The 22,532-nt window shown below is 50.5% G+C and overlaps 9 protein-coding genes across 9 annotated transcripts; 1 reads left to right on the plus strand and 8 right to left on the minus strand.

The window, feature by feature from the left end:
- Positions 1-623: 623 nt before the first annotated feature.
- On the minus strand, positions 624-1,686 carry axeA (putative acetyl xylan esterase; the record flags this gene model as incomplete). Its single annotated transcript, XM_026775112.1, has 3 exons — positions 624-1,076; positions 1,157-1,413; positions 1,485-1,686. 3 exons carry the CDS (start codon positions 1,684-1,686, stop codon positions 624-626), a joined length of 912 nt encoding a protein of 303 aa, XP_026628468.1.
- A 1,712-nt stretch (positions 1,687-3,398) lies between these two features.
- BDQ94DRAFT_186274 (flavin-containing monooxygenase) lies at positions 3,399-5,031 on the minus strand (the record flags this gene model as incomplete). Its single annotated transcript, XM_026775113.1, has 2 exons — positions 3,399-4,829; positions 4,894-5,031. 2 exons carry the CDS (start codon positions 5,029-5,031, stop codon positions 3,399-3,401), a joined length of 1,569 nt encoding a protein of 522 aa, XP_026628469.1.
- Positions 5,032-6,504: 1,473 nt separating this feature from the next.
- Positions 6,505-7,992, minus strand: BDQ94DRAFT_128171 (SDR family NAD(P)-dependent oxidoreductase). The gene has a single exon (XM_026763903.1). The coding sequence runs from the start codon at positions 7,507-7,509 to the stop codon at positions 6,709-6,711; it is 801 nt and encodes a 266-aa protein (XP_026628470.1). The 5' UTR covers positions 7,510-7,992; the 3' UTR covers positions 6,505-6,708.
- Positions 7,993-9,188: 1,196 nt separating this feature from the next.
- BDQ94DRAFT_128168 (uncharacterized protein) lies at positions 9,189-9,848 on the minus strand. Its single transcript, XM_026763902.1, has 2 exons — positions 9,754-9,848; positions 9,189-9,638 (listed from the first exon to the last, which is right to left on the minus strand). Exons 1-2 carry the CDS (start codon positions 9,761-9,763, stop codon positions 9,358-9,360), a joined length of 291 nt encoding a protein of 96 aa, XP_026628471.1. The 5' UTR covers positions 9,764-9,848; the 3' UTR covers positions 9,189-9,357.
- Positions 9,849-10,323: 475 nt separating this feature from the next.
- BDQ94DRAFT_128234 (uncharacterized protein) lies at positions 10,324-11,038 on the plus strand. The gene is made up of 2 exons (XM_026763904.1): positions 10,324-10,448; positions 10,548-11,038. The coding sequence occupies exon 2, from the start codon at positions 10,549-10,551 to the stop codon at positions 11,002-11,004; it is 456 nt and encodes a 151-aa protein (XP_026628472.1). The 5' UTR covers positions 10,324-10,448; position 10,548; the 3' UTR covers positions 11,005-11,038.
- On the minus strand, positions 11,023-11,729 carry BDQ94DRAFT_139620 (uncharacterized protein). Its single transcript, XM_026765463.1, has one exon. The coding sequence runs from the start codon at positions 11,282-11,284 to the stop codon at positions 11,072-11,074; it is 213 nt and encodes a 70-aa protein (XP_026628473.1). The 5' UTR covers positions 11,285-11,729; the 3' UTR covers positions 11,023-11,071.
- Positions 11,730-13,055: 1,326 nt separating this feature from the next.
- On the minus strand, positions 13,056-15,196 carry BDQ94DRAFT_168467 (fungal specific transcription factor domain-containing protein; the record flags this gene model as incomplete). The annotated part of the gene is made up of 4 exons (XM_026771073.1): positions 13,056-13,992; positions 14,063-14,153; positions 14,212-14,346; positions 14,404-15,196. The coding sequence occupies 4 exons, from the start codon at positions 15,194-15,196 to the stop codon at positions 13,056-13,058; spliced, it is 1,956 nt and encodes a 651-aa protein (XP_026628474.1).
- A 2,626-nt stretch (positions 15,197-17,822) lies between these two features.
- BDQ94DRAFT_139625 (N-alpha-acetyltransferase 35, NatC auxiliary subunit) lies at positions 17,823-20,784 on the minus strand. Its single transcript, XM_026765464.1, has 8 exons — positions 20,636-20,784; positions 20,479-20,546; positions 20,256-20,396; positions 19,948-20,184; positions 19,430-19,888; positions 19,119-19,376; positions 18,946-19,044; positions 17,823-18,896 (listed from the first exon to the last, which is right to left on the minus strand). Exons 1-8 carry the CDS (start codon positions 20,733-20,735, stop codon positions 17,952-17,954), a joined length of 2,307 nt encoding a protein of 768 aa, XP_026628475.1. The 5' UTR covers positions 20,736-20,784; the 3' UTR covers positions 17,823-17,951.
- Positions 20,785-20,948: 164 nt separating this feature from the next.
- On the minus strand, positions 20,949-21,621 carry BDQ94DRAFT_139627 (ATP synthase subunit epsilon family protein). The gene is made up of 3 exons (XM_026765465.1): positions 21,515-21,621; positions 21,326-21,440; positions 20,949-21,241 (listed from the first exon to the last, which is right to left on the minus strand). Exons 1-3 carry the CDS (start codon positions 21,544-21,546, stop codon positions 21,164-21,166), a joined length of 225 nt encoding a protein of 74 aa, XP_026628476.1. The 5' UTR covers positions 21,547-21,621; the 3' UTR covers positions 20,949-21,163.
- Positions 21,622-22,532: the final 911 nt, after the last annotated feature.

Consider the following 22,532-nt stretch of genomic DNA (forward strand, 5'->3'; position numbering starts at 1 on the left):
TTTTTTTTTTTTTTTTTTTTTTTTTTTTTTTTTTTTACTTTTTTCGGGATAATACATGATGTGATGGGCCGCCTTCAGATTCCGTTCTTACTACGTGCATACTACTCCGTACGGCAGTCCCTCCGATAGGGAACGTTGATCTGTTGACTCATCCATTGCAAAAACCCGTGTCACGGTTAGCTTTAGTATCTTATGTGGTCGGGATTCGTGAGATTTGTGGTAAATCCAGAGCGGACGAGCAGTCTGTTCCTGTCGAGTGGAGAAAGATACAGCAGCATATGGGTGATGGGCTGGATCTGTCCTTTTGGGGTGATGGGCTGGATGAAGAACAGGCTGTTTCTGACTTCGCGGCTACTGACTTGTTATGCTTTCCTTTCTCAAGCTTCCATCCTCCTTACCCAGGAGCGATCACGTCTGGTTCTGCCTACAGCAGCTCTCGTGTTGCTTATCCGTGGATTTATCGTGGAATTGATAATGAGCGCGCATTTACTTCATGGTGTAATTTGTAGCACTAGAGATTCAAGGTAACGCTTGTTGAGGCGAAAACCACTGACTTGTCATACTTCAGATGCTTCATCATTCCTCATCTCGAGAGCCTTCCACTCTTCCGATTCATCCCCAAATCAAGCAAACCCAAACCACTCCATATCCTTATCCCCATGAATCGGCACCGTATGACCCACGCCCGTCGCAAAGATTCCCTGCAGATTATCTCCCCAAATCGTCGTCTCATAATTCGTCTGCGGAGTATTCGCCTCCGTCGACTCCGGTGCACTGTAATCGTACCCAAACACTCCAGCCCATTGCTTGCACGTCTCGTAATAATTCTGCGGATACAGCGTCGTATCCACACTGCCGTGGTAGATCTGCATCTTTGGCCGGCTTCCCGAGTACCCTGGATACATTGCCTCGGCAATACTAGCCCAGTGTTCCGGGGTGGTGATAACGTCTCCTTGTGCGCAGGTAGAATTCCATCCGTCCACTTGGTTAGTGTCCGAGTAGAAGCAGCCGGCTGAGACGCCGGAGTAGACGGTGCCGGCGGCGAAGAGTTCAGGGTAGGTTGCTGCCATTACGTTCTTTTCCCAGTCAGTATGCACTGTGCTACTATGTTGATGTGTATAGAGGGAACAAATTGGAAGAGGGAATGGGGAAATACCGTCATCATAGCCCCCGAGCTCGATCCCGTCACATACACTTTCTTGCTATTCGCCCCGTACTCGCTAATCGTCCAGGTGACCATGTTGGCAATCGAGTTACTGTTTCCACCTCCGTTATGTGTCAGCGTTGCCTGCGAACTCACGTCCCAGCAGCCTCCGGAGTACGGGCTGGACGGGTAGATCACGATGAAACCGTATTGCTCGGAGAGGGTGGCGTAGGGGGAGTTGCTGTAGTAGCCGGGGCCAGTGCCGGTGCCTATATCCTTTACTTAGTATTGTTGTCTGCACGGTGTGTGGTAGATAATGTAGAGAAGTAAGGGGACGTACAGTAGTGGATTGCAACCACGATACCTGGATTCGAGGCCAGGTTGTTAGGCACGTAGATGTACATGCCTACACCTGTGGGGTTATCACCGAAATCGGTGATTTGTTGGAGGCTGCCACTGCGCTTGGCGACATGGGCGGCGATGGGGTGGAAGAGGGATGTGAGGAGGGTGGTGGCGAGGAAGAGGAGGTGGGTTGATAGCATGGTGAGTTACTTCTGCCGTGCTAGGCAGGGAGGTCAGGTTGCGAAGATGTGGCTTGGGTTTGTAGCAAAGGCGCCAGAGGGGTCTGGCAACGATTTATAGCTTTGCAGGGAGCGGATAAATTTAAAAATCATGGAGTTATTGTATGTTTCTATAGTTGTGGGAAGTATCGGTTTCAGTGGGTATTTTGCGTAGTCGAGGCTCAGGAAAGACCAGTGTAGGCTGATTTCATCGCGGAGATTAAGCAGGGCGACTGTGACAGCCGTGACAGCTCCGACATGAGGAGTCTGGGATAGACAACACGGAGTGGAAACTCCAGTTCGAAACGGTTAGAGATCGTCGTGCGGGCCGAATTCCGTAACAGATCCCGTTAGAGCCACTGCAGGGCTGGGCCACTGGTGATTCTTCAGGTTGTAACTATCTGCAGGGTAGCATCAAATAGCCGGTATTCAGCCAGAATGGATATTCGGCTGCGGAATAATCTGGGGTAAAGCTTTAAGCTGTCGGCACATTTCTTGGCCATGTGAGCTTCTGGAGGATGCTCTCAGCCGTGACAACGGAGAGTTTCTGCATGATTAAACCGGCGAACAGAACAGCCATGGCAGGCACAGCCTGAACTCTGTCACGGCCTTTTGCTTGATGTAAGGAAAGTGGGAAATGGCTTGGAGGGGGTGAAGAGGAACTTGAAGTTATGGCGTGGGTGGTCCAGTGCGTGCTTGGACTTACTTGGTGGCCAGTAACGCTCAATAGCTTAATTCTCTTGTTTCTAGACCACGGCCTTACTTCTTTCATTATTGATAGGTCTCAAGTTCCATCTAATTCCATTTATCAGTATCCTCGTAATTATTGGTTAGAAAGATACAAGAGAAGAGAGCGAGTATTGAAGTTCAACGGCTGACGTTTTATTATGATTCTCAGTTGATATCATCTCAGGCAGAAGGTAGTGAGGTCTCTCTGTCCTTCTTAGTAGCGATAGCACTTGACACAGATAATTTGTGGCGGGGATGGATCCCATATCAAGCCCTTCTTGATGATTCGGACATACTTAAGACAAAAGGAATGGCCGATAAGTACAATGTCAAAAGAAGAATGTCAATTTCAGAGCTGTTACTGTGCGAATCTAAGCTCCTATACTTACATACTTTTCTATGTATGCAGTTCTAATTATTGTATTATTCGCTTTCTCCCTCGCTACCATGCAGAGTAAGAGCCATTACAGTTATCGCAGTGCTTTGATAATCCGACAAGGAAGCCCAGATCACAATGAGATCAACGGCAACACCAATTAGACTTACCTATCTAACGTCATACAGCCTTATTTCGTATCATACACCGCAAGTAAGGACAACGTCATCCCAGGCACATGGTCATTGTCTCCACCGACGCAATTAACAGTCCTTTGCAGTTTCCCCTAACCAATAAAACCTCTTGAATCTCTGAGATGTTGGAAGAATCGCGAAAATCCACTCTGCTCTCTTGGCCAATGGCGACGCGCCAGTCCAAAGTGTGGGACGCGACGAGGCTGACAGGGGGTCCTTCCTAATCGAGCGAAAGTGATGCCTGAGGTCATTATTTGGACGTACTTAAACCTCTCACCAGAGAATTCTGTCATAGGCCTACTAATGGCACACGAAGATTGATTAAGCGCAGACTTGGTTGTGTAATACAATACAAACCAACAGTCGGTACATCGACACCAAACGAAGCATTCAATCTAGAGCTGTGCGCGAATTTCTGCAGCGGGGCCTAATGGGCTCTTGAACCCAGCAAACCCGTGGGCTTTTGTATCTTCCAGCTTGGCTCGGAAGGCTTGCAAACCCCCAAAGTAGAATAGACTCGATGTTGCTTCTCCTGATACGTTCTCCCTGAACATCCAAGTGGAGTGTTTGTCGTAAAGAAGCACCTTTGCTATCCGCTCGCACACCTCAGTCCATTCGCGCTGAGCTTGTTCCGTGGCTTCGATCTCACATTGCTGCCCTGTGTGTCTGGTGATGTCCTGAGCCTGTCGGATCGCGTCCCTCAGGAAGCTCACTTGTATCTCCAGCAACGGAGGCACGTTTCCGAAAGCCACCCTCGGACCAAGCACCGTCAACAGGTTTGGGAATCCTGCAACTGAGCAGCCTAGATAGCAGTCCGGACCCGTACGCTTCCAGCGATCGTACAGTGTTTCGCCCTTCTTGCGCCCTTGAATGTCGATTTGAGCATAGCTTCTGTCCATAGCGTCAAAGCCAGTTGCGAATATTATCACGTCTAGCTCGTGGATTTTCCCGTCTGCGGTACATATACCTTTTGCCGTGGCCTTGGTGATAGGGTGTTTCCTTATATCGATCGCATACACGTTTTCCCGATTGAACTGGTCATAGTATCCAGCGTCTGACAACGGCCGTCGATTCCAGGCCTCCTTTGGGGTCAAAACAGCCCGCTTCTCGGGATCCTTCACGATCTCTGCAATTTTCCTGCGAAGGAATCGGCATACTTCTTCATTGGCCGCTGCGTCAGTGGCAAGATCTGAAAATCCTGCAAACATCATCTGGAGACCGTTTCCGTCCCTCCAGAGATGCTCTAAGATCTTCTCGCGCTCTTCCGGCGACACGGACATGAATGGTCTATCGTGCTCCGGAAAGCCCATTCCCAGGCGGGAAGACAAAAGGTCTGACCAGAACTGTGGGAACTTCTCATCGATGGATTTTTGTTCTTCGGAAGTCAACTGCTTATCGTTTGCCGGGATAGTATATTGTGGGGTACGGATGAACACATGAAGTGATTTCACCTTGCTAGCAATAGCAGTGACTACCTGTACCCCACTTGAGCCAACGCCTATGACACCAACACGTTTGTTTTCCACTTGTATGCTTGGGTCCCACGCAGATGTATGCACTACCTGACCCTTAAAGTCTTCTAGACCGGAGATATGGGGCATCTTGGGCTTGACCAGGACCCCAAGAGCCGTGAGGAGGTACCTCGCGCGATATATATCGCCAGTCTGGCATTGTATTCGCCACTCCTTCGCAGTATCATCCCATCTGGCTGCGACCATCTCCCTATTGAAATGGATGCGATTTCGTAGATTATGCTTCTCGACAACATGCTTCAGATACTTCAGGATCTCCGGCTGGGTAGAATATCTTCTCACAACCGGGTGGGACTGAAGCAGTTCTTCGTCGAACGCATAGCGATAAACATGACTCCAGCTGTCGCTGAGAATTTACATACCATGTGCCACCCACGTCACTTGCCTTCTCGATAGCCTGGACGGCCAAGCCTTCCTTGATGAGGGTGTACAGGGTATAAATGCCAGAGAAACCAGTCCCTACAACGAGGGCATCGAGGCAGTATTCATGGGGCATCTTGATGCTGCCAGGGGTACAATTTCGATGACGATTGGCTTCCTATCTTTTCGCAGCTCACTGAAGTTTACTGGGGTTTTATATCCCAATGTTCTGCTTATTCTGTCTGACCTCTGTAGTGCTCACCGTCCTTAGCCACCGATGTTGACATATGTGGCTACACCAATAACCAGTCATCGCCTTTGCAGTGGCCGGCCTTATGGACACATCCTGGTTGCCGGCCTTAGGATGTAACACGAGGATGACATCCCCAGTACTACATTCAAGCGTGGAAGATCGGACTCCCCGTAGCCTGTAGCTAATATAGAACTGCACGGGGTCTACGACTAGTCACAAAGGGAAAAGAATAAAAAGAAAAGAAAGGGCAGACAGTCACGCGATGTGAGGTTCAATGGCCGCGATCTTGTCATTCTCAACAATTCGACCATCTTTGCCGTCATAATAGCTTGCTTTGTAATTCTCACTGCGAGGATTAGGCCGTTTGCGGGACCTCAAAGTCAATTGTGTTGACAATTCTTCTGACACGGAGGAATCCAGAACACACTTTAAGGCCTCCAACCAAACCCAACCTACCCCGCTCCTCTTGCAGCGATCCTTCATCAGCCGATCACTTCTTACAACCTCAACAAAAGGATCTCGGTATGTCCGAAAGCTTTCGACAAGGAATACGCTTGCCACCATGTAGCTAGATACTCATGACCAGAATGGTCAACGACGCCTTTGCCGTAAGCTTATCCTCAAAATTCTCGGTATCATCCGCCTTCTGCTTCTCTTCCGATTGGAACCGTCAAAGTATAACCGTGCTGTTGATGTCTTCGGTGCATTAGAAGCTTTTTGGTTCCGTGCAGAAGTCTCAGCCTTATCCACGTTTAACAACAGGGGAGAAATCCTTGAAGCTCTACAATCATCTGTGCCGCAATAAATTCCATTTTGGAACATCTCTATTTGATCGGCGGGAGATATTTCCTGGGGAACCTGTATTCTCGCAAGAGATGACCCTTAATAATATATATCCAAACTTGTCAAAGCCTACAATACTCTTAACACTACTACCTTATATATATCTGAAATAAAATTCATATAGTACTTACATCAACAGTTTCTGTCTCTTTAAATATATATATTATCAACTATTTTATCCCTTAGTGACATATAATCTCATCATACATATCCACCACGGCAAATACGACTACACAATCAGGTAAGTAATTGTACCCCTCCCTCCCTCCAGATCATCCAAGCTATACCTCCTATCTTGGTCTAATACCAAATGATGCACCTCACCCCCACCTTCTCCGGACACTTAACAATCACCAATTCTCAACTACTCTCATCCACACGCAGCGCACCGGTCCGAATACGCCATCCGGATCACGAAGCAACATGATTACGAGCCGCGGTCTGCGCATCGGTACAATAATCAGGATGTGTATGATCCTGTAATTAGCTTTGACGAGGTCTTTGATGGGGAGGGGAGTAATCAGACGGATCTGGTGGTTTGGGCTGCGGTTTGTGCTTGCTAATTATCTTATGGGGGAATCAGAGTCGGAGGACGATTAATATGATTAGGGTTGGGTAGAAGGATGGAGATGGCGGATGATCAGATTTATGATGGGTTTCGGGTTTCGGGGGGGTTTATGGAGATAGTAGTATTGGTTAGAATAGATGAGTGTATCATCACACATATCTCCCCCCATCCACAGTAATCACCTGCCCCGTCATATAGCTCGACTCCTTCCCCAACAAGAACCCAACCGCATCAGCTATCTCCTCTGGCCTAGCACATCTCTTGCCCAACGGCACCTGACTCTCGTATTGCTCCTGAATATCCGTCTTCGCCATGATGCCCTGTAATAAGGGCGTATCCGTACCCCCCGGCGCCACGCCGTTTACTCTCACCCCCTGGGCCGCGAAATTCGTCGCCCATGCTCTCGTCATGCCCAGCACGGCATGCTTGCTCACCGTGTACGACACATACCCCAGATTTCCGTGGAAGGATGCGATGGAGCATAGATTCACAATCACACCCCTTCCTTCTATGGCTGCCGCCGGGTTAGGCTGCTCATCGGCCTCTCTCGAGAGGATGTGCGAGAGGTATGCATTGCCAACATTCCATACGCCGCGGACATTGACGTCCATGACTCGGTCGAAGAGCTCATCCGATTCTAATCCTGTAACGACAGGCTGGTAGGCAATTCCGGCGTTATTGATCAGGCCGTGGATTGTCGTGGTGATGGTTCGGATTTGTGTGAAAACATTTCGGACGATAGAGCCGGAGGTGACGTCCGTATTAGGGTAGAAATGCAGGTTTTTCTGAGGGAGGTGGGAGGGGACTTGTGGTGGGGTGGAGGAGATGTCGAGGATGTGGACGATGGCGGATCGTGCGAGGAGGTAGTGGAGGATAGCGAGGCCGATGCCTGAGCAGCCGCCGGTTACGACGTAGGCTTTGCCTGAATGGTAGTCTGTAGTGAGGGTCATGGTCTTAAAGGCTCTCTTGTTTCGAGGTTCTAGGTAGAACGACGAGTCGAGAGTAGGCTGCCTATGAGGGGCTGTCTGGTACTTTTGAATGATAGCAAACTGTATGCAACTGGCTATTGATAGAGGGCAGGCAATGCAGTGTAGACTTCACACTTCATCTATGGGGGTGGACATTCATGTGGCTTGCCGCCCACATTGGGGTTTGTGCATCGAAGACGAATTGTACATCATGCGAACAGCAGGGAGTGTAGATTTACCCACCTATTAGCAGCGTCATCCGAGCAGGGATGTTGCTTGAACTGTGGAAACCGTACCCCGTCACAGTGTCTGATAGGCCATTCAAATTTCTGATTTGAGTTTTGTGTCACTGTCAGCTGGGTGATGAACTCGTTCTAGGGACGCTAGTATGGACTATCGGCCCAGTGCATCTCATGCTGCATGGTATCGTTCATAGCCGATGCAAATTGCAGCCCAGTCGATCACACACCATTGTTTAGCCTGTTGCAGTGACTGACATCATACTTATTGGGAAGTGAACCCCTTCATGTGTAGTTTGACATATCATTAGCGCCCTATCTCAATCATCCCCTGGGCTCGTCGGCCTTGGATATGTATGTAGTCGCTTTCGCCAACTTTCAGCTTCCCCTCACTGCAAATGTTTGCTGGTGTGCAGCTGAACATCTCATACAGTAACTGTCACACTAGGAGGAGCAATGGGCTTTTCTGCCCTCACAAAAGAGCTCGCACAATTTCAAGCACTTCACCTATGGGCCTGTCACTTTCGCACACATCACGGTAGTTGAGTAGAATTTTCATGCCTCATCCCGGGGCTGGCTCCAAGGGTCCGTTTCCAATGTCTACGGGCTAGACTGTGTGAGAATTGATCGTTTGCAACCCCGAAGCTTAGCAGAGCTCAGTGAGAATATTTAATTCAGCATCACTAGTCAAGCCACAGTCTCTGAGTGCTCAGGTCTGTCTGAGAAAATCGTTGCCATCGCCTAGGCAATCCTTCACACCCAACCTCACCAATGTATAAATCACTTTTCCGAACCTGTATTTGGTGCCAACGGTATAAGCTCGTCGAGGATCGAATTCTTGTAAGTTAAGTCCAGAGAGGTCCGGGTTGCTGCTTATAAGTTGCATTTCGGCACGCGAAGAGGGCTCGAATACGTAGGACCTGTTTCTAAGTAGCTTAGACTATCCTTGATCTCTGAGATTAGCAAATCTCTGTGAATATGCTTGTTGGTCACTGGTCAACATGCAGCCCCTAGTGTGCAATGATTCGTGGTGCTCACACCGCTCCTCCGAAAGGATGTGGGGACCGGTGACTAAATGCACGAGAACAGATGTCATCAGCAAGTATATGGGTAGACAGCAATGGCAGAAGATATGCTTGTTCCCGATTCCAAAAGGCCGCCAGAAATAAGGACGAACTTCTGTGGCTATTTCTTGAGCTTTAGCCCGGCGAGAGCATTCCTAGTGCCACGCGAAGCTAAGAAATTTCGGCTAGTTAACCATCAACTGCAACCATCAGTGAAGCAGGCTTAACGGATCAAGTCAGCCTCCCAATTAAGCGAGGCCATGCATGTTCGCAAGCCAAACAAACCCCTCCGAGCGTAAAAATTCTTCAGTGTTAATGAAGCTAACCCGCTGGGAGAAAAAACAACCCCCATTGTCCGTGCCCATCATATCCCTTGCGGTATTCTGCGTGTCAATCCAGTGATGACAACAGTGCTGCACGTAAAGAGAAACGGCATTAAAGAAGTAACCTGCGGCCGAAAGCGCGTACATCCATACCGAAGGACGGAAGATGTGTCTCATCGTACCCACGGATCGCGCGTGTGGCCTTCAAACTAGCTTTCCACAATTCCACAAGGTCGGGCCTGTCATTTCCCCTTGGAAGATATTTCCGAACCACGGTTCTAGCCCCTGGCTCAAAAAAGGGATCGATCTAGTTACCATAAAACACACCCGGCTGCGATCGAACCAGCACCGGTTTGCGAGATGGATAATGTCGCTCGAAGGAACCAATTTCCGGTCTTTTCCGGGCCTTGGCCGAGGGGTATCCACAAAGGAGAACTTGCTAGATCGGCATCTAGAGTAGGTTTTTCTGACGGGATGTAGATAGTCTAGTGTCTTGGAGAGTTTGTTAGCTTGTGTTTAGTGAGGAGGGTCAAGCCGTGGAATGGGGGTTCTATTACTATCTGGTTCTTAGGGGGTGAAAAGAGATGAAGCGAGGCTTACCAGGGTTCATGTTTGCCGGGCACTGCTGGTTTGGATGGGTTAGTGTGTGAGGTAAGTCCTTTGGTTCACTCTTAGTGTGTATTAAGTGCTGGATAGATGCAGGTAGTGTCTAGCGGATGCAATTGTGAGGTGTGAATGAAGGTATGTCTGAGCATTTCGTCCAGCTGATAGGTACCGCTGAGGCATCCATGCCATTATCGTGCACTGATTGGATGATTACAACCATGTATGGTCTTTCCTGTTGCTTCCTGTATGGTGAACCGTTGACTGACTGAGATGCCATTGAACCATTTGGCATGTCCAACTGATTGCAATCAATCTCATCCTCAACGAATCGATTATGATAGCTGATTCACGGTCCGTGATGAAAAGACAAACAGATAATAAGCTTACAATCAAGAAGTGAGAAGCAGACAAGCTCAGCCAGGTGGCATTGATAGACATCCAGAGGGAGCCAGAGTCAAAGAGGAAAGTTCAATCCGTGCGCCTCGTCACGAGATCCCTCGGAGCGCCTGAGGTTCCATCTAACTCGGACGACAGGATGAGAAGTTGGATTTGATCTCGTACTTCAGTTTCCTCTACGCTCGTGATCTACATTACTACGAGTCATCATCTGCTACTAGCTCCGTCCTCACATCCGCACAGAAAGAATACACAAAGGTATACGCTACTACGTACTGCATAACGTCGACCAGGCAAGTCCGGCCCCAGTCCCACCGTCCTACTTCCTGTCATCATCCCCGCGAACAATATCACCGCGATAAGGAGGACTAAGAACGTGTCTGCCTTGACAGGATGAGGTCTTTTCCGCACGTCCGGTCTCCTTGGCGCATACGTCACAACGGTCATGCAGTTGAACCCAGGGTTCAACTTCAACCGTATATCCGATGGACAAGAGACAATAGACAGGGGGGTCAAGGGCATGAGGATACAGGAACAGACCAATTAAGCATCACGTCCTTCCCCGAAGGGTATATCCGTGGAGGGTCCGTAACCACGTGCCGGATTGAACTGGGACAATCGTTTCGGCCGGATCCTTCAAAGGAAGATGATCATACGGTATGCCTCTCCCAGGGTCGAACATACCCAGTTACTGTGTCTCCTAGACTATTACTGCGCCCAACCCCACGCCAGCTAGCGAGCCAGCCAGCCAGCCATTCAGATCCTGGCTGCAACCGCAGCGCGCGTTATACCGCTCAGGGGATTAGGATGGCCGTTACCAATCTGCTATCCGTGCACGTTCATCCCTAAACGTCCGACTCGGCAAGACATGGGCTCTAACCGCTCTGGATTCGAATCCCTGCCCTAGATTGTATGATCACTTTCGTGTGTCTGACGGGCTGGCTGGCTGGCTGGGTAGTGGTGGTGGTGGTGGTGGTGGACTGACGCGACACCCCTCCTCCCTCAAGTGCGACAACTGCCGGGAGTAAGTAAGTAGTGTTGGATATGGAATAGGACAAAGACAAACGCCGCCGGCACAACCAAACCAAGGCAGGGAGTACAAACTAGAGAGAGTCCCAAGGGCTAGCATCCACCGACGATCGTCATTCCGGATATGATATAGTCTTTCATGCGTTCGCCCTAGTGTGTCACGGTACTTGCATTAATAGAATGCAAGGCAGAGAGAGAGAGCACGCTGGAATCCGACGATCGGGGTCCGCGGAGTGTTTGCTGGAAGAGGCAGAGAACGAGAGTGAAAGAGTAGAGAGGACGAGTCAGGGCTAAAGGCCTGGAACAGAAGAGATGTTCAATTTCCCCTTCTTCGGCTCCGAGGCACAAAAGAAGTGGTTCGACCGACCAAGGAATGAATCAATCAATCCATCCATCCATCCTTAGGCTCAACGGTCAACCCCGCAGCCCTGTCACGAGCGATGGTCTGCAGCATTCTCTAGTTAGATAGTCGTGAGTCGTGACACATAACATTGGTGTGCGTGGATTAGATGCTAGTACTTTGGGGTAATAGTAGTTCGCCACCGTCCCTCTTTTTTTTTTTTTTTTTTTTTTCTCTTTCTCTACTGGGCCCCCTTTCTCATTTCGGATTTTCCGGGTCTCCCCGTTCGGCTCATGGATCGGTGCTATCCGGCCGAACAACAGGGCAGTAACTCACTTGAAACGAGAGGTGGATTCAAGTCAAGTCAAAGACAGCCTGGCGTTTGGTTCGTAGCCTCATCTCCCTAGTTTTCTTTGTGTTCCCATTCTGGCTTTGGTCTTTCTCACTCTGAAAGTCACTGCCCACTTGCTGCTAGATTCATCGCCATCTACTCGCATGTCTGGTGAAGATGGCGTTAACCTGCCTTAGCACGCATTAGATGGCCCCCCCCGCCCCCCAACGTGCAAAAGGAAATGACCGCGAAGCTACTCCCAACTGTTACGGCGCCCGGCAGGAAGAGGGAAGACAACACCAGGAAGGAAAAAGGATCACGACCAATATTTCTGAAGGGGTGGGGGGTGGGAAATGGGGGGAGAAGAAGTCGAGAACGACAAGATCATCTAATCAAACTCTAAAAGAAAAAATAGGTATTGTTTAATTATTGTTATTATTACAGAACATTCGGAACCGAACTGAAATGGTCTTCCAACCCAAACCGACGAACTGCCAATTCCGGGAGGAATGTTCGGGCGATCGTTGTCTTCGGCCGAAGCGGTCATTCTTCGGCCGGGCATGGAAGCTGCCTGATCCGCGAGTCAAGTTCGTCGTCAACCAAACCTAAGACGCAGCAGCCCATCTTCATTCATCGCTATCCACGCCTGCCGCGAAGGGGAGGGGGTGGGCGCTTCTCACGCCCGGTCCGCCCATCCTCTCCGCTACAAATACCCGCCCGCTGCCTGGCCTGGCCTCGCCTCTCCCTCAACCCATCGGTAGCCTCCCCTCACCACCCTGGGGGTGGGATGAACAACTCCCCCCTCCCCGCGCACCTCGTTCTTGCTGGGTCTGAAGAATCGGTGCATCCTGCTCGAGTCTTCAACCTCTTCACACCGCTAGTTCTGTTTTCAAGGGGGAAGATAGGGGGGGAAGCTTGACGACGGTGGCATTATATGGCCATCGTGGCTCACCCAAGGGCACACTGTAATATATGCGGCATGACTGACGCGGTTGTTCAACAGAGGAGTCTGTTGGTCCGACTTCTCTCGGCCGCCTCACTTGTGTAGGTGTACTCTCTACGGGGCTCTTCATGCGCCCAACGGCGGGTTAATAGGGGAACGGGGTGGGTGAGCCCGTGCGCCCGCGTCCGTTGGGGCCGTCGCACAAATTCACTAACTATCATGTTTTTTTTTTGGCTGACTGCGGCCCGGTTAATGGGTCAAGCATTTCCCGAACTCATGCTGGGAAATAGCATTACATCCGAAACCTGGTTAAGAATGTTGTCAATATGCCCGTCGGGCGAAACGCTCTGGCCAGAGGAGTACGTCGGCATCCCCGATCCCAGGGTGGAGGATGGCGACGCAAACGAGGTGGCAGGGGAAGTGTTCTGCATGTTAGGTACCACCTTCGGCACCACTCGGTGACGCAGTTTGCGCGCACGGAAGGCGGCACTGACCTCCCGGAGAGCGTGAAGGGAAGATGCAAGATGCTTTGCAGAGTCCGTCTTGCTGTTGTGGTCGCTGCTCTCATCGCCATGAACATGGTCTGACAGCACCGCTTCCAATTTCTGGATCAAGTCCCACGTCTGTGGATGCAACTGATCATTGTTATTCGCTACCAAAAGAAAAGCTGACGCGATTGTTCGTTGCAGGCTGATCCAGGTTCGCGAAGCATGGGAATTGATGGAATGCAGCTCGATGAAGGCCTCGATCGTGTTTATCAAATTCGTCAAGCAATCCTCCCGAACAACTTCGCGCCGCTGTTCATCCATCGGAGTATCCGGATCCAACGAAACTCGGCACATGAGAGATATAAAATACGAGGAATGCAGCCGCAGTTCGGTTCTTTCGATATGCTCCCCTAGCGTGGCACAGCGTTCGCGAGATTTCAGATGCGGTGCAGCCTCGGCAATGATTCGTTCAATGCGTTGCTTATACTCCCGGATTTCGTGGTACCGCAGGTGGGTATGATGGGTGAACATCAGCCCTCGCAGCATATCGAGGACCACCTGAATCAGACGGCAAAGTGTTTCGAAATACCCTCGGTGGCCAGGCATCGATTTCGGATCGTACGGGATCTCCGGCTGATTGATCATGGTAATGGACGGTCGGTCATACGCCAAGGAAAAATGACTGTTCTGAAAGGCCATCGCCCACCTGGTTGCATTGCGCATTAGCCTCCGAAAATACCGCCGTCACTTTCAGAAATCTCGGGAATGCCCCTTACCATACTCTTCTCCGCGCCGCTTGCGTGGCTCGTGGAAACCCCGAGGTCTCGACATGAAGGCCCAGCACCATACACATACGCTCCGTCATTCCTTTCGTTCGAACAGTTAGCTTTGAGCTGCTGCCTTGGTGCGTCCGAATGGTACTCACCCAGCAATGTGTAAGATGCGCCTGCATTCATATTGTACGACAAGACACTGCCGATGATCAAGAGGATCTGGATCACCTCCAGGGATGGCTGAGACACATAGTTCAACATGCGCAAACAATGGTAAGAACAGGACACTAAGGCTGGTAAGTCTGGAGTGAATAGGGGCTAGTATGGGGGAGGTGTCGACCAACCGTATACCCACGAGGTCAACTCTCGTTCTTTCCCCGGCAGATCAGATAGTTGAGAGCCAGACGCTAAAATGGCGAATAGAAGGCTGAGAAAAGAGACACTCATGCCAAACGGCTTCACTAGGCCATTAGCATCTGGACTATATACGCCACCCGCGGCCTGTCGGCCCTGCAACAGCTTGTCCATGTCCCGTTCAAACTTGTCGAGATCGGGCAATACGGGATACAGCACCGCACCAATATTTCGATAAAAGGCTAGAAATTTTCGACACTGCTCATCGTCGGGTAGCACACTGCACACGCCAGAAATATTGAACGTATATGGATCGGACGACCAAAGATCAACGAAGGGGTAGGCGGCCGACTCGTTCCCCATCGCCAGCTCGGTAAGAAGGTCATCTTTGGGTAGCGCCTGCGCGGTGTCCTCCGAAACCTTCGATTTGTCCAGAATGTCCACCAGAGCAGATCTCGATCCGATGTGAACCGAGTTTGTTCTCAGCGTAGTTGACCCATAGATGCCCTCGGAGGCAGGCGAGTGGTCTTCCTCCTCCTGCTCCTGCGAAAGTTCCGATCGGGAGGGGATGGCCTTCCGCGCGCCGTGCGCCTGGAACAGGGAGCCCAGACTGGTCAGAATCTGTTCCATGGTCTGCATCTTGGAGTTAATCTCGTCCCATTCCTCTTGCGACAGCGTCACCATCTCCGATAGACCATCCTGGTTGGCAGAGCTTGCCGACTCTGGACCGGCACCGTAGGGAGGGTCGCGATGGGCGGCCGGCTGATAAGCCGCGGAAGGCATGTATTGAGGCGTACTAGTGGCGGGAGTCGTAGCGGACGAGCCATACTGGTCAGGGATGAAGGAGGCCGGTCTGGGAGCGGTGGGTGGAGGACGACCGTAGGAGCAGGTGAAGTTGCGCTTGACGCAATTGCCGCATGGAACATTGCGATCGCAGCGGACCTTGCTGGCACGGCAGGGCAGGCAAGTTTTACACTCGCGCGGCCGGCGACGGATAGGATACGTAGGCATTGCTTGCGGTAGTCTTTGCAGACGTTTGCTTGGTCCCCGCTATTTGAGAGGGGGATCTCGGGGATTGATGTGCGTGACGGAAGGGAAGGGATAGCCAAAACGTCTGTCTGTGCAACCAGACGATCATACACGCGCGCTTAAATTCCGAAAACGGGGCTCTAGTAGTCATGCAGGCGTGAGTAAAGATCTGATACATTGGGCGAAGGTGCTCAAAAACAATAATAATAATAAAATCAAAAATGAGTAAAGCGATAGACGACACGTGCAAATGGGAGAGGAAAGCTGTGGGCGAATGGGAATAGAGTTGAAAGGGCCGAGACGTCAGCAACCCAGCGCGACGGAGACAGGCGTGTTAGGACTGGGCAGAGGAGCAGGACACGCAAAATTCCTCGATGGGCCGCCGGGGAGTGGGAAAGAGTGGGAAAGCCAGACAGACGGAGGAAAGAGGGAAAAGGAAGAGAGGGGGGGAAAGAGACACACACCGATCAATGGGTCCGACCCCTGCTGCTTGTAGGATTTTGAATCACCATGATAATTAATAGCAGAAGTCTCGAGCAGGAATATAGCGTGGTTGTGGTTGTGGTTCGGGCAAGTGAAGCCGACAGAAGAGGTTATGATGAGGAGTGACAGTTGTGCAAGCAATGATAGTAAGTAGTACCAACAAAAAGATGGAGACAAGATGGTCGAGAGATAGACGATCCTCAGATCAATGCATGAGCCGATCCTTTTCCGGGGAGCAGCAGCAACAGCAGCAGCAAGCAGCAAGCAGCAAGCAGCTTTGGGGTGATGACTGACTTTTGGAGGGGATCCAATCCGGCTCGTCTCTCAGCTCTCTTCCCTTCCTTTCCCTCCCTCTCTCTCTCTCTCTTTCGGGTCTTCTTCTGGTGCCTTTCTGACTCGCCCGGTTAGTCAGGCAGACATCGGCACGAGAGGGAAGAAGAAACAGGCATAACCAACCAACGATCCAAACCCCAAGGCCCGCTGAGGAACTCTTCCGCGCAGTGGGAAATGGAACCTTGAACTCCCGAGATGGCGTGTTGTCTCGTCTCGTCTCTTCTTTCCCCTCCATCCGTTTCTCAACAAGTTCCGATTGGGAAACGGGGGAGTGCGTGCAGTGAAAATTATACTATAAATTGTCGGTAGATCTTATCATGCCTGCCTCCCCCTCCAATTGTTGAGTTCCGATCGGGAGTCCTTTTTGCAAGCTTCCCTTCAGTCCTTCCCTTTGTTTCTTTTTTTGTCTGTCTGTTGTTCCGCATGGACCACCAGCCAGCCAGCCAGCCGTGAATCATTCCCGCTCGGCAATTTCCCACCCAATGATTAATCGCCCATTGGTGTTCATCTGAAGTGAGTCGTTCCGTTCTTCATCAATCCTGCCCTGCCATTCCTTCCCGGCTGTGTCCATCATTCCATCCATCCAGAGTCTCGGGTCCGAGTGAGGTCATCGACACACGCCCTGGTTAGTTAGTAAGTAGTTATTAGACGTAACTCTGTCCGCTCCCCACTTGTTAATCTAGTGCACTAGATAGCACTGGATATGGTAGTTAGTAGTGTACGGAGTAGTGTAGTCACTTTTTGTTATACTCGTCTCGAATACTTCCTACCTCATAGCGAGCTACTATAAGCTAGCACTCAACCAACCACTCCATAAACGACGTCCCGTTTGGTGAAAGATTCGGAATTGTTCCGACTCTGATCCATAGGTTTGGGGGATGGAATAATGATGGATGTCAAGCCCGGAATAGAGAGGCTCTGGTTGACGCTGCAGTGAGAGATGGTTAGACGACTGAGAAGCTTGGATGACTGACTACACCTGGCAGTTTGACAGGTCGGGGTCAGCTGACTGGGTAAGTAAAGTAAGTGTAAGTATGAAAGGAAGAGATAGATTGATGGGGAGTAAGTATTATGGCCTGATCTCAGTGCTTTGTACATCCTTCTCTTACTGCATTCCCTGCCGAAGCGAGCTGGTGGTGGGGAGCTGAATAGATACCACTAGGATCGCTCCTTCCTTAGCTGATACTACTAAGCTATCGATTTATGTATCAATTTAAAAAATGACATCGATCTGCTCAACTGATGATGTCTGTGTGTCTCTCCGTTTCCCTTTGTGTCGCTCCAGGTCTGGTACAAGGTTGCAACTAAGGCATCATCAATGTGATCGGTATATTTGGTATATCTTATAGTATACATGACTTCATGATGCATTGGGCATTTCCCCACATCAGCTGCCTAGGGGGTTCACTAAGTATTCTAGATAACATTGGGGGACGGTCGGCTCTCGTAGACAGCTTCATAGCACCAATCAGCGTCTCGTCCCCGCCACCCGATGTGTCTACTTCGCGCCGGTCGTCTTCGTTTCCAGCCTACGGGGAGAAGAACGTACGCGACCCCGAGGGGACCCCCTCGCGTGGTTCGATCCCCGTCAGGATCGCGGCGGGAAGGGGCAAGGATTCTGTTTACTTGTCACGACTCGCGCCCGCCTGGCAAGTACCGGTCGCCGTAGAGAGATGACACCCTTCATATCTTCTTAAGAGGCTACTGTCGCTTGGGAGATCTGCGGGACTATCCACCAGTCATGCCAACGGGCCTTGTTCCCAACCTCGGGAATGGTCACCCGAAGATTCACCGATGGGCTGTTGGCCGCTTCATCGGATGGTTCCTGCTGCGTGCGCTTCTCCAACGCTTCCTTGACCGTTCCAATTGCAATACTGGCGCCTATGCAGGCGCGCTTCGTGTCTTTGATGTCGCGCTTCCAGTCTTCTTCAATGGCCGGTGCGGGGCTCTCATCCTCGTCCGAATCCCGGATAAAGGCCCCGTTCGCTAGCGTGGCTTCCCACGCTTTCCGGGCTTCCGAGATCGCTTTAGTGGCACGCTCGAGCACGATCTCGTCACTGTCCCCTTCGAGCACCGCTTCCCGGCGGTACTCATCGTACGGTACTAATTCTGGCAGGGTAATTGAAAGGAAGGGTTTCATGCGGAGTTCGTAGCGCAACCGGTCACTAGAGTACGCTTGGGGTGAAGAGGCGGCGGGGAGGACACGATGGCGAGCGAGGAGCACGTACAAGGCGTGCAGGGAAATCGCAAACGCATCAATCGCAACAATTTGCGTCGTGAGTCGTTCGAGCAGCTTCAGCGACTTCTGCAGGGCGGCGTGGCGCTCAAGAGCGTCGCGCTTCTTGGCGGCCACATCCGGAAGGTTTCGTTTGGCCGTGGCAACAGTGAACGTGCGGATACGATCGATATGACCGAGATGGGTAGAGCAGATGTGGGACAGGTACCAGTACATCCCCGGTAGTTCTTCCGGTGCATAGATCGAAAGCTCGAACCCGAGCTGAAGGATGAGACGGAATTGAACCAGTTTCTGATGGTAGGCCCAGCTGCTAAGAGGGTATGAATAAGTTGCGTCGCCGTTGGCGAGCATCAGCGGGGGTTCTTTGCTGAGAGTACGAAGTTGCTCATCCAGATCTTCCGCCTACAGAGGATTAGACCTACCCATGCTGACGAGAATATCTGATACTTACCTCCATTTGCAGGTTATCCCAATCAACAACGGTATGGCAAACAGTACGGCGGATGCGGCAGCGGTTCAGGCAGGAACTACGAAACGTGTCCACGAAAGGCTGCATGGCAAATTAGCCGGGTCAGGCCTCTGATAGAACGCTATACACAGGAAGAGAGAATAGGATGTGCATACCTGGGAGAAACGGTGCACGAATGCGTCCATTTGCTTAGCAATTTGAAAGCGGGGGTCTGAAGGCACCTCAATGTCGTCCATGTTGGCTTGAAGAAGTATACTTGACGGTAGTACAAGCTCCGCAAGCTCATCGTACAGAAATTGTTTTACCGGAACGGTTCCGAGTATCGTCATGTTGTTCAGGATCATTGTCTGAACCAGCGATCGGATATATACTGACGGCTGAGGCTTCCGTGACAGCAAGGTCCAGACAGTTATCTGGGACCGTTAGTGAGACACTGCTGCGGCGACAAAGATGCATGGCTACCCACCTTGAAATTGTAGGGACCGCGGTAATCGATGACTTCTTGGAGATCAATCGCGTCTTGACATAGTCGTCTCAGATGCGCCAGCGCATCGTCGAAATTGATATTCACCAATGGTCGTGGAGGCACAGTGCTGGCCAGCTTTCTTTGGATCTTCCAACTGAAGGAATCAGGTACTTGGGCTCCAAGGGTAGTCGACTTGGCCATGTCGTCCAATTGAGACAAACAAGCCAGAAACGGCTCCTTTGACCTCGTCTCGATCACGTTGATATCTTGTTCCATACCCTTCAAAAAATCACGTCGGAAGAGCAATCTTATTTTGATGGCCTGCTGCAATTTCTCATCCAATTTGCCCTTTTGTTCGTCAACCCAATAAATCGCTTGATCAAGGAGGCTGTAGAATAATTCCGGTTCGAATTGCGACAGCAGAGTGCGATTATAAAGCTGGGTGACAAAGTCCTCTTCCTATAATGGAGGATTGTTGTTAACTGGGGAGCGAGCGGAATACAGTAAGCCAAACCAACCTCGAAATAGTATTCGGTGGCTACCCGCGCATGCACAAAGTCGCAGCATTTGAGGAGCGCAAGACAATAAGCACGCAGTACCAGATGCACGATTGAAGCTGGCTTGTCATTACTCGCGGAACGCCCGCGGAAGAAGGTGGCTTCGTCGAGCGACTTGGGGACCGGCCACAAGAGCTTATCAAGGTACAGGGATGTGAAGAGGGTTTGGGAAAGGGGGTGGCCCATATGCCATGCCATCTATCGCAGCAAACCAGTTAGCGACGGTCAGATATAGCGTCAAGCATTCAAGTGTGAATACCTCTACCTACCTCATGACACAGCAATCCATCCATAATACCAAGAACCTCCTCTGGACCAAGCTCCCGCGTCACATCGTAGTCGTCATCCAAGGCCTGCGCATGATTTTCACCAGGGCCTAGATATCCACTGTCCATTTTGGAGTCCATAATCTATAATATCCGGGAAATATCAGCTTCTGGTTCGATCTAATCGGCCGGGTGTCTGTCAAAAGCATATTGAGTCGCAACCGACCTCCAGCGCCCCAACTGCTTCGAAAAGTGTGAAGTATTCATCTTTGACAAGCTGGCCAGTTTTCAGTTCTAGTTTGAGGTAGAAATGTAGTCAGCGAGAAATTCACTTGAGACAGTGGAATAATACAAGGGCGGGCAGCAAAGTGGAAGTCGCTCACTTGAGGCAGCTGATGTAAATTCATCGGTGATGTCGCGCGGGACTACCGACTGGGTGACAACCCGCATTGTCGAAACAGGGATTGTGTCGTTAGGCAGCATGTGAAACCACGATCATTTGCAGCCAGCTGCCAGATTGTCTGGGTCGTCTATAAAGGAGGATTGCTCCAACGGGGAAGGGGAATGGGAATGAAGCAGACCGAGAGCGGGCGAGGGGAGGGCGGGGAGTCGGGCGGACAGGGCAAAACTTGCGGGAACACAAGCCGCACGCGCTCAAGCAGAGCCGTCGAGTTCAGGAACCCATACTCTCGCAGGCACAAGAACTACATTGTAAATAAGCGGGCCTGCTAGCCAGCTAGAGAAGAGCGGCAGGAAGAAATAGTTCTTTTCTATTTAGACCTGATCAAAGGGGCCAATATGCTACAGAGATCTATCCCATTCCTGCCCATGGCTTCCACCCGAGACCTCAAACATCCTTCATCCAGAATACATCTTCCGGACTTCTTTCACACACTTTCGGGACGGGGTATTTATTTCGACTCGGCCTGAGCAGCAAGAGCCTCATCGTTGGCCTTGGCGAGGGACTTGACTTCACCCTGCTTGCCGTTCTATATCCGGAACCCGATGGTCAGTCCAAACCGTCCTCATCCATTGCACTTGGCGAAGGGTATGTCAGGAGTTTATATACGAACCTCCCACTTGGCGAAACGCAAGTCCATGTTTCCGCGGCGCTCAGCAGCAGCACGGGGACCGTCCTTGAGAGACCTGCGGACCGCGCGAGCGGCAACGGTCAAGTAGCGGTTGTAGCTGTAAAAGTCAACCAAGACGTCAGTCAGAGGTCCAGAGCAAGCAAAACAATCAAGAGCAGGAGAATATCATACGTGAGACCAGCAGCTTTCCAAGCGAATGCCATTTTGACGGTGAGGGTTAGATGAGGGGATTCTGTTCAGGAGAAGGAACACTTGCTTGGGGACGCTTTGCAGACGGTCGAGTTCGGAGGTTCGGGAAGGTCGGGTCATGTGACACACGTGACTGACACGTCTCGACGGAACTTCCCCATATCTCCGGTTTAGATCTTATATTCTACTGTGTTTCACCTGCAAGATCGGTTGGCAAAATAGCAGACACTATCAACTTGACTGTGTCTTTTCAGTACTCAGTTCAATTAGTTACCTCCTGAAAGTAGTACAGATATTCCATCATCTGAAATGAATACCTGGAGTTATACTCGGTTCTAAGGACAGAAAGCGAGAGACGGAGAGGAGGCAATCAGTTGTTTTTGTGCAATATCAGATGGATACCAGTGAAGCTATCCACTTTGACATTGATCACTCAGTATACTCTCGACAGAGATAGCAGTTTTCGGACTCGCGGGTGAAACCCAATCAGATTGGTTCCGAGCCATATGCGAACAACCCATTTACTGGATATTCAGGAGCAACATTGCAGAATCACACATTTCTGTTGATTATTTCTTGCGGTCAAACAGAATGGTTCAGACTCCGAATTGAGTAAGGATCGAGTGCTCAGGCTCGTTCAGTATTGAATCGCGTCTCCTCAAGATGTTAATGGTCAAGAAGTAGGTACAAGGCAAAGGCATGGCATATGCATACAGCAGAAGCGTCAATACGGCTTATCAGCTGGTATAAATTTTGAGAATCATCTCTTTTCTATCTCCAGCATGACCTCTGTAACTAATATGTTATTGCTAAAGCTAGTTCCGTGAATAGGAAAATACAAAGATGGTTAATAGTTTACAAAAGTTATATACAGTTCTAAGTAGTGACTGGGTAGTCATAATGTGTTTATATAACTCTTATAGGCGAATGTCCTGATCACTAACTTTTCATAGATTACTAACTCTTATTTAAAATTTATATATCAGTTTCATGTAACTAC

This window comes from Aspergillus welwitschiae (assembly GCF_003344945.1).
Source record: "Aspergillus welwitschiae strain CBS 139.54b unplaced genomic scaffold BDQ94scaffold_9, whole genome shotgun sequence".
NCBI lineage: Eukaryota > Fungi > Ascomycota > Eurotiomycetes > Eurotiales > Aspergillaceae > Aspergillus > Aspergillus welwitschiae.

Bases quoted from the DNA above. Each gene is read 5' to 3' on its own strand.
- BDQ94DRAFT_128171 (XM_026763903.1), bottom strand. From the start codon at position 7,509: ATGACCCTCACTACAGACTACCATTCAGGCAAAGCCTACGTCGTAACC.
- BDQ94DRAFT_139620 (XM_026765463.1), bottom strand. From the start codon at position 11,284: ATGCTAGCCCTTGGGACTCTCTCTAGTTTGTACTCCCTGCCTTGGTTT.
- BDQ94DRAFT_139625 (XM_026765464.1), bottom strand. From the start codon at position 20,735: ATGCTGCCTAACGACACAATCCCTGTTTCGACAATGCGGGTTGTCACC. The intron at 20,185-20,255 runs GTAGGTAGAGGT...TTGCTGCGATAG, and splicing joins ATGGATTGCTGTGTCATGAG to ATGGCATGGCATATGGGCCA. The intron at 18,897-18,945 runs GTAAGTATCAGA...AATCCTCTGTAG, and splicing joins GGGATAACCTGCAAATGGAG to GCGGAAGATCTGGATGAGCA.
- BDQ94DRAFT_128234 (XM_026763904.1), top strand. From the start codon at position 10,549: ATGAGGTCTTTTCCGCACGTCCGGTCTCCTTGGCGCATACGTCACAAC.
- BDQ94DRAFT_139627 (XM_026765465.1), bottom strand. From the start codon at position 21,546: ATGGCATTCGCTTGGAAAGCTGCTGGTCTCAC. The intron at 21,441-21,514 runs GTATGATATTCT...TGACTTTTACAG, and splicing joins TGGAAAGCTGCTGGTCTCAC to CTACAACCGCTACTTGACCG. The intron at 21,242-21,325 runs GTTCGTATATAA...TTCCGGATATAG, and splicing joins TGCGTTTCGCCAAGTGGGAG to AACGGCAAGCAGGGTGAAGT.